Source organism: Spodoptera frugiperda, chromosome 4 (assembly GCF_023101765.2).
Source record: "Spodoptera frugiperda isolate SF20-4 chromosome 4, AGI-APGP_CSIRO_Sfru_2.0, whole genome shotgun sequence".
Classification (NCBI taxonomy): Eukaryota; Metazoa; Arthropoda; class Insecta; order Lepidoptera; family Noctuidae; genus Spodoptera; species Spodoptera frugiperda.
Genome location: NC_064215.1, coordinates 3,652,521 through 3,666,140, shown reverse-complemented (window position 1 = coordinate 3,666,140; position 13,620 = coordinate 3,652,521). Strand labels below are relative to the sequence as shown.

The 13,620-nt window shown below is 34.2% G+C and overlaps 2 protein-coding genes across 3 annotated transcripts in view; one reads left to right on the top strand and one right to left on the bottom strand.

Moving 5' to 3' along the window:
- Positions 1–3,227, bottom strand: part of LOC118272509 (low affinity immunoglobulin epsilon Fc receptor) — a 95,894-nt gene extending 92,667 nt beyond the window's left edge. Inside the window, exon 1 of one of the 2 annotated variants that reach the window (XM_035589068.2) lies at positions 2,900–3,227. In XM_035589068.2, the coding sequence (XP_035444961.1) occupies positions 2,900–2,984 (85 nt within the window). In that variant the 5' untranslated portion in view covers positions 2,985–3,227. The remainder of the gene's footprint in view (positions 1–2,899) is intronic. The other variant, XM_035589069.2, reaches the window with a different exon arrangement.
- A 1,331-nt stretch (positions 3,228–4,558) lies between these two features.
- LOC118272590 (regulation of nuclear pre-mRNA domain-containing protein 1B) lies at positions 4,559–13,602 on the top strand. The gene is made up of 6 exons (XM_035589189.2): positions 4,559–4,793; positions 5,989–6,225; positions 6,856–7,076; positions 7,425–7,533; positions 8,794–8,969; positions 9,356–13,602. Exons 1-6 carry the CDS (start codon positions 4,643–4,645, stop codon positions 9,500–9,502), a joined length of 1,041 nt encoding a protein of 346 aa, XP_035445082.1. The 5' UTR covers positions 4,559–4,642; the 3' UTR covers positions 9,503–13,602.
- Positions 13,603–13,620: the final 18 nt, after the last annotated feature.

The window sequence follows — 13,620 nt, the reverse complement described above, 5'->3', positions numbered from 1 at the left end:
GCTCGCCGCCCGACCACAACCAGACCCGTGCGTACGGCGCGTCGCGTTCCGCGCGCGCCTCAAAGAGCCAGACCACCACAGATGGGGCCCAGTTGGGCTGATGCCTGATCCGGAGCTGCGGACAACGTAAAAGGTTACCGGGGCTCCGGCTCAAAGCAGGAGAAGGAACGGGGTGGTTTTTAGTCAGTAAGAGTCTGACACTCCCTCCCGCCTCACCCAAGGCGGGAGAAGTCATTGGATGATTTTCCCCCCTCAAAAAAAAAAAAAAAAAAAAAAAAGGTCATTAGTCTTTGTAGGTAATAATTTTAATTTAAGAAATATCTACCTACTGTGCTTTATATATTTTTTTTATGTTTTTGATTTAGATAAGATGATACCTAAATAAAAAAAATCCATCTATGTAAAATAATATAAAAGTTGTATTAATTAATTCAATAGATAGGAATCCAGATATTGCGCCCATAAAATATTATTATATAAAACACGTATTTAAATTACTATCTAACTTACCTATTGTGAAATTAGATACCTAACTTAATAAGTTAGGTACCTACACAAGACCGCAGACGCAATATATAAGTAAAAATACATATTCATAATTCCTCTCCATTTAAAATATTATTGTTATTACTAAAAAGCCATTAATTTTTATATAAAATATTTTAAGTATTATTAGCAAAATACTTATACTAATTTCAAATTGGATAGCAATCACGGATCTCCAATAAGCCCGTCAACGACGGCCTAGCCAAGCGTTTAGATTACCTATGTTTAGTTATAGAGGTTACTAATTTCACATTGGATAAAAAATCTCTTATCCCCAACAAGTGTGTCAACTACAGCCAAGCCAAGCGTGGAGATTACCTATGTCCAAAGTTATAGAGTTATTTCATACCATATTAAAATGTAAAATCTTATTTTTCCATAAAAACATTATCAGTATGCGTAGTTCGAAAAAGATTGTCAAAATTATACACATTACACTCTCTCTTTTCCAAATATTGTGTTGTTACGTTATTATTATTATTGTGCAATCATATTGTGTCGTCTTCTTACTGCAAGCCGGTAGGTACATAGGTTTCATTATTTCTCTTTTTTAATTTCTATCGAAATGTGGGTGACCGGCTACGGCTGCCGCACAACGTGTAGCGTGTTCAATTCCCGCATAGAACAACAGAACTCTTTGTGTGATCCACAAATTGTTGTTTCGGGTATGGGTGTCATATGTATATGAACTTGTATGTTTGTATCCACGACATAGGAGATCCGACAGACACACGACACGACACGTTTAAAATTAAAAAAGTAAAATGCCACAATTATCTCTAAGTAGCCAGTATAAAGAATTTAGATAATATAAAGTTTTACTCATGACAAAATACCTATAAATCGGTTTTAAGGAAAACAACCGAAGAAATGTTAAAATGATGACGTCATTTTAATAATTTTCTATGCATGTGCATCGCGTCGTCAGCATCTAGGCATAACATAGACGTCACGCCAATATAAAATGCAAATATTGAAACTCCTTCGTAATACTACTAATAGTATTATTACTTTATATCTGATGATCAAACATTGAATAGCTTGCTTCCGAAAGAGAAATCACACCCAAGTTGTGTCATGAAAAGTAAAAGTGGTGCCGACATGCCGATGCCGGCCACTGTCAAACCGAAATGCTTTATTTATACATTCTTATGTATAATCATGGTTCCTTACATAACCACTACGGATAACTGGTTACAATAACTGAACTAGTATTTTATCAAGGTTTATGCCAAATTATTTTAGGCTTTTTACATAAAATTTAATCTTACTCGCTGTCCGATTAAGTAGGCCACATTGTCGCGTATTTTTGATCTTTTAAACGAACATCTGAAGGTCGTTTTCTTACTTAAAATATGTATTTATGGTCGTTTAACGTAATGCATGTTAATTAAATTGTCGTTGTTATCACATTTTATTGATTTCATGAAAATGAATGAAGGTAAAGGTTTTCGTTGGTGCTTCAATTCACTTTATGAAATGGTCACAGATATGTAACATTCCTTTTGAATAGGTATCTACACCTATTTATTTTTGTACAACTCAAAGATAGACAAAAATAATAATATTATTAGAATTATTTAACACAGTGAACATAATTTTATACATATTTATTAAAGAAAAATCTTGATCTGTATTTTTACTACTCAATAAAATAAATATGCAAAAATTATTCATAGTTTTTGTAGACTCTCCTTTAGGCCTACCTACACGCTATCTTTATTATTATATAAATGTTTAAGTATACATAACATGCATTATGCATGTGAAATCTTCGGCGAATAATATTAGCATATAATATAAAATTATCTAGAACTTAAGGAGACTTCAGCCAATTTTGGCAGAACAAGGATATCTATGCCAAAAATAACATTGATATATAGGCTGGTAAAGTACTCAATCCTTACCATAATAGTGGCAGGAAAACATCAATTTAGAACTCCATTTAATTATAAAAAGAAATAATTAATCCACATTTTATTACGCGTGATATAATATTTGTGCTAATTCGAAGGAAATAACAACATAACATTAGAATTAATATATGATCATTGATCATTTGACTAAACGGTTGGCGGTCATCGCTCGTTCTTGAACGACCAAGGAAATATCATCGCAGGAGTTTTTTTTTTTATCAAATTACATAAGCATAACGTTGAAACGAACACGTCTATAAAGTATGCGAATTTATTCAGTATTTTATTGAGAATCTTGCATACAAAATGCATTAATAAGTTTAAAATAACCTAAAAATGTTTTAACAACTTCCGAATTGAGTTATAATATTTTTTAAATTATTAACTAATTTTGGTATTTATCTAAATCTATTTTTAAGAGATAAACAAATACTCACCAACATCTCTTCTTTGTGCATTCGCCAAAATAACCAGAGACATCAATAGAACACTGGGAATGTTTTTACCAAAAAAGAAATTCATTTTTATTTTTTTATAAAAGATATCAAATAAATAAACAATACAAAAAAATATAACAACACTACTGGAAATGAATAAATACTATATAAATACTTAGATTAAATAATTCGTTATTGAATATTATAGGTTAAGATCGATATTTATTTCGCGCGATTTCGTGTTGCGTCGGCCGCGGCGGTGGAAGCGCGTGCGGCTCAGCCTTTGGAAGCTAAACTGAGTGGAGGCTGGGCCGGCGCAGGTGTAAGTACAGAGAAAGAAGAACGCATGCTCATCGCCGCCCGACCGGTCGATGGCACGGACCGCCGGGACCGCCCGCTATCATTGGCAAAACAAGTGATTACAGACGTCTAGGTATTTGTTGTAGGTACTATAGATAGTGTTAGATAGATTGAAAGCGTTATGTAATGAGCTTATAGAAATTTTATGCTAATTATTAAAGAAATATTTGGATGTGTATAGTCTCTCTGTCCTGTAATGTACATAGGCAGGTATGAGGTAGGTAAATGTAAAACATAAATTACATTGGAGTTTTAATTTACCTAGTGACAGGTACCTACCTACCGTTGATCCTTGACCTTACCTTAAACGTTGGTCGTAAGCGAGAACGAATAGGTTTCACCGTTTCAGTGTCGATTCCTAGGGCGGGTACAATATATTAAGATTTTAATTATTATTATTTTTTTTAATTACGCGTTCTAAGATTTTTTTACAGCTTTAGCTTTGGAGACAACGCAACGCAAAGCCGTCCCGTTGTTATTTTTACCCGAAGCTGCGAACTGCCTAGCGGGTTACCGGGGCTGCAGCTCGAAAAGCAGGCGTAGGAACGGGGTGGTTTTCAGTCAGTAAGAGTCTGACATTGCACTCTCGCCTCGTTAAGGCGGGAGAAGTCATTGGATAATTAATTTTCACCCCTTTAAAAACCCGGTGTTATTGTTTTAAGTTGGTAAACGAAAACGGGAGGTGGGTAACGGTAGGTGGTAGTAAAAATCTAACTATGGTCTTACCCAGGAAGTGGTACCGTGGATCTGAAGGATCAGATATCTATACGTATGATATTTGCAGCTCGTAAATCACTTTTAATAATTATTTATTTATTTATTAATAAAGAGTTACAAATCTGAAGATATCTATTTTTTTAATCCGTTAATGGTGCGTTGAAGTTCGTTTTCCTTCTGTCCTATTAAGTTTGATCTCATTAGGTATTTATTTAGGTAGTATCTTTCAGTTCTTCGTTTATCTAACTATTTAGTTTGATAGTACTTTTATTATTCCCAGACCGAGCATTAAGATCTTGTTGAGTTATCTATAATTAAAAAATCTAATGAACAGTATAGAATCAAAGGAATAAAAGACACAATAACCGCTTTTGTAATAGTCCTAAAAAAATACACTTATTTATTCATTGATTCATAATCATAATTCTGACGGGTACACTAATATATGTAAGATAGTAAGATACAATTTTAAGAGTAAAAATAATAAATTAATAAGAAGAACCAGATTACTAATGGCCCTATGCTGGTGGTGAAACAAAACGTATCCACAGATAAGCGAAGAAATAAACAAGCACCTTCTCACGAAATCAATATGGCGTCAGTCAACGTCAAGTGACGAGTGCGGTGTTATAGTTAGTGGCGTTTTTAAATAAATTTTCCAGAACTATGTCTGGTTTTACGGAAAACGCGTTAATTCGGAAACTCCAAGAACTGAATTCTAGCCAGCAAAGTATTCAAACACTGTCCCTGTGGTTGATCCATCACAGAAAACACCATGCTGTTATTGTGAAAACCTGGTTCAAAGAAATATTAAAAGGTAACCTAGAATTTTTATTTTTCAGTAGTCATTTGAGATTTTTACGATCAAATAACTTAGATGCATTATTTTTCGCTTATAAAAGATTTATATTACGAAATTACATTGAATTCCGTGCCTCCTATCCGGGGCAATCGTCTCGCATTTATTTGTTTTAATATTTTACGACCATTGAATAATCTAGTAGTTTGATCGGAAGTTATAACAGCTGAAAAATGTATTAGCTTTCTCACTTTAGCCACGTATCGAGAAACAATACATTTTTGTAGACACATTAAATATAAATGCATGCTTTGCATTTCTCATTCTATTTTTATTGGTAAATAATGATGCTAATGGCGGATTCTTGTGATAAGACATTATTTCCACTGCATATTTACTTTTAAATACGTTTACTCGCTGCCTCGAAACATTTTAGAATAAAAAAACACCATGAAATTGCATTATACACTTTGTGTAGAACATAATTGTAGGAACATAAGAAAAAACCACCTGTAGCATGCAACCTGCTACCAATAGAAATCCATCAGTCAGACAATTTGTCAGAAGGATAATTCTGTATTTTGATTTTGAAACTCATGAATAGGTCAGTGGGTTGTTTTAGATGAGGATAGATGTTAAACTGACCACCCACATACATTTATTTTGTTATCTATTAACTATTGTCTAAATGAGATTAAAATGTTATCTTAAAAACAATACATAACCCGTTTCTATCCCCATGGATGCAATACTATACAACATAACACCCACTTAGCTAACTAGCTATGTGGGTGTTATGTTACTTAGCTAACTAGCTAAGTGGGTGTTATGTTGTATAACATTACATCTTGGACTTGGCTAATTGATCATAACTGGCTAGCTAACTAGCCAGTTATGATCAATTAGCCAAGTCCCAAAAAATAGACATTGGGCCCCTTTGCACATACCAATCACAATTCTAGATTATTACTGAGAATGAGGGAAAATCCCATTTATACCTTGCCCAACAATGTAATCAGAATCTAAAAACTACTGCCCAGCGATTTAACTGTTGATAACTACATTTTATTCTAATTTTCTAGATATTTATCTATGAACCCTGTTAGTGAACATTAAAACAACAATACTGTTCATTAAAGCTTATTTAACAAAAAATTTAAAAAACATGTCAATAAAATCATAAATTCTTCACCATAGAGTTTTTTCTTTACAGCTAAAGACAGCAAGCAACTTACATTTATGTATCTTGCTAATGATGTGATTCAAAATAGCAAAAAGAAAGGTCCGGAATATGGCAAGGAGTTTGGGGAAGTGCTGGTGGAATCTTTCAAACACATGGCTAAGACTGGTATAAACACAAAGACTAAACACTCATTGCACAGAATACTCAGCATTTGGGAGGAGAGAGGAGTTTATGACTCGCAGAAGATACAAGAGTTCAAAGAGGCTGGTGAGTTAGTTTACATGTCTTTTATTTAACACTCTTTTTTGCATATAGGCATATGCAGAGCCGTTTTGTCCCTAAAGCAAACTAAGCTCGTACCTAGGGCGCCGTGAGACATGCGGGTCTAACTCACAATGATGTTACGAAAAAAAATAGAGTTGCTTATAAGGTGTTAGCCTCGGATGATCTCTAGGTTCAATCCTCCTTAGCTTGTATGATACTCTCCTTCAGTTATGAGATAATTCTAAACTGCTGTTATTTCAAAGTGATGTAGTTTTTATAAATTGAAATTGTAGATTGTTAAGATCTATTTGAAATTCCATTCTAATTCTTAAAAATCTTACTTTTATTGAATGTGTATGAATAAGAACCATATTTCATATCACCCCTGCAATAACACAAAATTTTTTGCAATATATAGTAGCTTTGTATTTCACACTACCAATTATAAAACATAATAGAAATTCAATTGGTTATGTTGTATCAGTGTAGCAAATTGCACTTTATTAGATTTTCCTTTCTATATGGGCAATTTGCACTTTTCAATATTTGCAGAATGGTAGGGAAATTTAAAACCATTCAAACATAGACTTTACTTTTAAAAATGTATATTTTATAATCCCTTAAACATTTCAGTTGATCCTAATGATGCATTACCTAAGAAAGTAAGCAAACGCAAGTCAGTGGATGTAGAGGCTGTCAAGACACCGGAGAAGAAGGCGAAAATAGAGGGACGCTCGAAGCATGAGCGTCGTCGCAGTGAGACCAAGGAGGTGGACGGACATCTAGAGACACACACCACTCTCAGCCCCAAGACCCCACCTGGAGACCCTCCAGAGCCAGAGGAACTCATCAAGGTAAACATACTTATTATTTAACACACAATTTGTGGTCATAACCAAATCACATCAAACAGTATTTTAATTTCTTGCATTTATATTTAAAAGTATTGCCAAATTTCTATTAGCGTATCTGATACATGTTTCAAAATATGTAAAAAATCTCATCTTATGAATCCATTACTTTGATTAATTGAAATTTAACCAAAGCTGGTGAAACTTGACTTAGCTAGTTGACAGGCCATTTATGAAACACAATCATACATTGTCTCCCTTGTATCTATGTTCTGGCACACTATGAGTTAAATGTACTATCTGGATACTAGTTTTGAACAATATTTCTAAATGAAACTATAAATATTCCAGGCGCTGTTGGAGTTGGAGGCCAGTGCGTCTAGCGACGAAGCAGTCAGGGAGAGGATCGCGTCACTTCCCCCAGAAGTGTCGGAAGTGCAATTATTGTCTAAGTTAGAAGGTAAAATGACTCCATACCATCGCATCAACTTTGTAATTACACTTGTAAACCGCCTTATTATTCTGCAAAGATGGTTGAAAACATACAAAAGAAATGAGGAACTCCTAAAGATTTTGAAACAATATGATTTCAAACAACATGATATGAAACAATGTGATTGCAAACATAAATGACAGTGTTTTCGCCTTTTTCTTTTCATTAGTTGACACAGAAGACATAAACATTATGTTTGCAATACTTTTTCAGATACATTAGATATTATTCTGTAAATATAAATAAATATTTTCGCCAGAATTGTTCTTTAAGACTGATCTAATTGTAAGCATTGACTGTGATCACAAGTTTAAAAGAATTTATTTAGTGCAAAATATATTATGTTTAATTTATGTATTATAATTGACTCTATTTTGAAATAAGTGGTCTAACATTGTGATTATGTGTAACTAATGTGATTGTAACGAATTATTACATTATTTTATGTGAATAAAGAGACTGATGATATACCCTGTGTATTTCACTTATTTATTAAAATGCCCAAATTGGTAACATCATAATATACAAGTAAACACAATGTCAATAACCTCCCTTTTGATATTTTATTATGTAATGTGCGGAGAATGTACTGATATCTCCTCCAAGCGAAATTGTGCTTTATGTCAGTGATATTTAGTGTGCACAGTAGACTACACAGTCAATGCAGGTAGTTCAACTAAATATCAAATAATTATGAAAATTGTTTGTTTTTCGATAAACAATCAATGTATGAAAACATGTAGTAACATAGTAGCCGGTTTGAGAAGCCTGTCTATCTTTAGGTTTGTGTACTAGAGATTGAATATTGTTTGGAGCTCAAAGCAAGGTCTATCTCTAGTGAACAAATCTAAAAATGGACAGTAGTTAAACTGTAAATGTAGTGAGGTATAGTCAATATTTTTTGTTTGTCACTTATAGAAAAGTGTACTCGCATCTGAAGACAGAATCACACAATATAATGTATTGTATATTTTGCCAGTTATTTTACAGTAACTGCTAAGATGAGCGAAATAGAGGTGGCAATTGTAAGATTTGTGCTCTGAGGAGCAATGAATTTCCAGAGATACTTAAAAAATATGAGTGATTCAAACAACAGTTAATATTTATATTGTTTATTGATATTTATTGTTTATTTTGTGAGAGTTTACTGCTTCAGCGCTCCATTAAACGACCCTTCTATGTTAATTATAACATGTAAAATAGCTAATACGATCCGTATTCTTATAGATAAGGAGTCTGCTCAAAGCCTAAGTGCCGTGGTGAACTCAGCCGCGGAGTTGTTGGCAGAGTACAACCTGAGGCTCAGCGAGGAGATGGAGAAGCGACGCAAAATGGCCGCCATGCTGCGGGACTTCGCGCAGGCACAGCGGGACCTCGCCAAGCAGGCTGAGGCTAGATTAGAGGTATTGTTATGGCATTTTTGTTTATTAATTTTACTTTATAATTGTATGACTAGTGACTACAAGCGTGTATCTGTACTCTTAGTATGAGTTTACATTTAAAGTAATCTTACTAAGGGTACTGATGAAAGCTAAAGCAATATGCCCAGATCGCAGTACGTAGCGCTCTGTGCTTTCCATTTACCTCCATGAGATAAATGTGGTATTGTTATTATGTAAAACTAATTTCTGAGAGTACAAATCCTTTTAGTTGAGATCTTCTAGATCTGTTGATATCTTTCTTTTTTTCCAAAAATAAACTATTACCGTTAATATGAGAACATCTCCTTACTTTTGTTTAATTAAAATCACAGTTATCTTTAATTAATCTAACTTTATTCCCATTCCAGGAATACAACATCAAACTACAAAAGATATACGCAGTAAAAGCTGAAGTAAAGTCTCACATAGAGAACCTGCCGGACGTGTCCCGCCTGCCCGATGTGACGGGCGGGCTGGCCCCGCTACCCTCGGCCGGGGACCTGTTCAGTCTCTGAGGACTACTCCCCACCACACGACACAGACGACGTAAACTACACTCAATCTGCCCCATTAATTAATTAATTTTAACATTAATTTAATTCTGTTTAGTAGCCAACTAAAGTGCCTTTTACATTTACCTTGTGTAGAGGCTGTATTTTATAGGGTCAGTGTATCAGGTATGCTGAAAATTCGCTATTGAACATCAAATAAATGTCAATCTGACTTACTTAATTGATTCTAATATTGTCAAACATTGTCGCCATTCTCACAAAAATGGAATTTATTTACAGTTAAGCTTTCGTGCTTCGTCATCGGTAATGTAATTAAAAATATCATGTACAGATGACCACATATCGATCTATAAAACCAATTTATCATGGTCTCGCTTTGTATGATCTTTCCGCACATTTAATGGTCAGTTTATAATGGTTTTGCTTAGTTTGATGTGTAGTCTTGTGTAATATACATTGCTCCTTTAAAATGCGGTTAAAAATGCACACAAATAGTCGGTAAATTAGTTTCATTTTTGTCTGTCAGTCGCACTCAGAGTCATTAAAAGATAACCTAACCGATTCCTTAGTAACGATTTTGTTCGGAAAACAATTGCTAAGGACTGGGTTAAGTATTCATTAGATGTCTCTGAGTACGGCGGCTAGGTATACGTTATTTTGTTCCTGGAAAGTTATTTCATTTTCATTCTGTCAAGTTACCAAAATATCTGTCACCGTCTTTACTTATACAATAGTATAAACGACTTCTTTCTCCTGTACCCTTAGTACGAGTTTACTTTACGTTTAAAGTAAACGAAATGAGAGCGCATTCGGCACTCTGATTGGTTGGTTTATTTGAACCAGCCAATCAGTAAAGCAAACTCGTACTAAGGCTACCGAGTTAATTGTTTTTTTTTTTTTTGAAAATGCTAATTTTGTAAGTGAACTGTGTGTTGTGTGAAAATTTGTTACTGGGTTGGTCGCTAAAATCATTACGACAGAATTCTTCAAGTTCTTTATTAATATATTTTCAATCTTATACCCTTGTAAATAAGGTTGAAAATCTATTAACAGCGTTTTCAAGTGACAAATTTTGTCGATATTATTGATTCTGAAGAGGTAATAATGTTGGTCAACAATAATGTGTTTGTGGTCAACAAATAACTGTACAGGTAGATAAAATAATTAAATAAACAGTAGCGCGAAATATTATTCTATTTGTTGAAACCAAACGCATTTTTCTTTTGACCAACACATGCATGTAACTTGCTGTATAAAATTCTTAATATTATATCCGTGCTGCTATTTAAAAAAATATTTGTTTAAAGGCAAAATTAAATATCGATTCTTCATTATCATGCTTGTCCATTAATATGTTAAACATAATTCCAAGTATTATTACAGAAATAATTGAATTGCACGCAAAATGTATTTGGAGTCACAATGCACGCGTAATTCTTTTGTGTGGAATATGCACATGGTTTTCTATGTCTGAACGAAAACCAACCTTATTGCTACGACATAAGACTATAGATGGGAATGTTTTATTGTTATTCATGATGCTGTTGAATATTGGTTTAAAATTAAGTAGGTACTTGTATTAAAATATAGGCGTCCATTGGGCTAATTTTGCAGCAAGGTAATAAAGCGAAAATAACAAAAATCACGGTTTACTCATGTAAATAAATGGAGAAAAGCTCTACTAGTTCCTAGCGTCTACAACTGCGCACGCTGCTCATAATGAAGAGTCCCTCTGTGACTCGAAACGAGTAGAGCTTTCCTCCCCTTTCTTAATTAACGTGAGAAAACCGTGATTTTGTAGTAAATTCAGTATGTCTTACGACATTTATTATAAATATGATGATAAATCGATTTAGCTCTAATATTGCTGTAATCGATATTATTAATAATATCGGTTCGGGTTTACCCATTACTGGGTAGAGGCCTCCCCCTATTTCTGTCATACTTCTTGGCTTTTTGCATCCCTCATCCATCTGTTTTTTGATGTTATCGTTGACCTAACGCGTTTTTAGATGACCTTGGTTCAAAATAATATAATTTTGCAGCCAAGTTTCCTACAAAGTGGCGCCACTGTCGAGTATGATCCTGTAAGTCCAATAATAGCTCTCAAAAGTAACTTAAACTATTGGTGACTTATATCTTACTCTACATTAGCGCCCCCTAGCGACAAATTAAGGCATAAAACGCATTATATAAATACGTTTTACGCCCTTGACTTTGCGAGAAAACTGCAAAGCAGTACTTTGCTTACTACAGCAAGCCTTTGTATAATCACAAATATATTTTATCCCAATTTTATGTATTTATAGCTAATTACCTTCTGCCATCTTCTTTATAACTCTTGTATCCAGCGCTGGATCGCAATATGATCCTTTTTAGATAGTAATCAAGTGTAAAATTCCCGAAGTAAGGTAATAGGCTCACCCCCTATTATAGGACTGACAACGTAAAAGGCGAAAAGTTTATGTACCGTAAAACGGGGTGAATAGGGATCGAGAGATGAATAGGTATAGGGAAATTCTTCATAGTATATATTCACCCCTCTTCTGTCCCTATTCATCCCATTTTACTGTAATATGCCACCCGTCTCCGGGCTGTTAATAATAGTAGTAATGATTGACTATTATTTTAATGTAATCATACAACTATGTACACGATTGCAACCCGTACGAAATAACTGTGTAACTCGCGCTGTGACTTCATTGGGATGCTTTTTTTTTTTGAGGGGGGAAATCATCCAATGACTTCTCCCGCCTTGGGCGAGGCGAGAGGGAGTGTCAGACTCTTACTAATTAAAAACCACCCCGTTTCTACTCCTGCTTTTCGAGCCGGAATCCCGGTAAAAGCTAGTCCGCAGCTCCGGATCAGGCATCTGCCCTACTAGGCCCCATCTGTGGTGGTCTGATGGCTCTTTGAGGCGCGCGCACGGGATCATTGGGATGCTGTGGTTAGACTATTGAGCGTTTGCAGAGTGCACAGTTGATTCGTACGAGTTATATAGTTATCATTAAATTGATAATAAACTTATAGCAATAATTATCTTGCTCAGAGACACGATGCGTGTTGAAAATTGTAAGCTGGAATAACATGCTTTGTTATAAGTTCAATGACTAGTCAAATGATATAAAAATACTATAATGAGTGGGACATTATTATAAATATGATTAAGAAATTGTTTCAGCCGTCTTTCTACACTATTTTTGACGAAATGAATATACCAATATTTTATTTAAATTGTTTTAAAGGTAAAATGGTGTAAAAACTACTGTTTTATGGTAAGCGTCCACAAGCCCGCATCGTACGCATCCGTATGACGTCATCAGTACGCATCGCATGTAAGCATTGCTGATGATGCGGATCAGTGGACGCAGTTGTATGAGTTTCTATGAGTGCGTGTGATGCGTACGATGCGGGCCTGTGGATGCGTACATTTAACTACCGTATATTAACTAAAAGAACATAATTAGTAACTAATGTAAAGATATTTTTGTATACACTATAATAGAATTTAATAACTTACCTATGTATTTTTCACTTCTAGAAATGGTACTTGTATTGTCTAGAAATGGCTAAATACATTTTTTATATTTAATAAAATTATATTCAGCAGCACATTAGTCTAATATTGATTATGATCCTTATATTGTTAGCAGTAAAGTTTGTTTTAGCATTGACAAATTGTTGTTCTTAAAAGAAAGATGTTATTGCGTTGTAGTATTGTAACTTAAATTCTTTTGACTAGTTATTGAAAATTAATCGTTATTTGAAATTCATTTTCAAACTGGAACGTGTCGCGACCTAACGCGTAAAACAAAATGGGCCAATCACATTACGGCAGCTTATAAAGTAACAAATCAGCGTACGTTACGTTTAGTTAGTTCGTGTTGCGTCCCAATAGTATTTCGGACATCATTTTAATTGACTTCGGTTAATAAAATTCATTGAAGAATGTGATTACTTTGTATCCTAGGTTTGATCACGTTTGTAAACCAAATAATAGCGTAATTTGGTGTGATTAGTTAATTTATTTAGCTCCACGAATCCACTATGTATAGTTAGACATTATAGACTTAAATGAATTATAGAATTTGTTATATTAACAATTATGGTCTTTTGTTTTA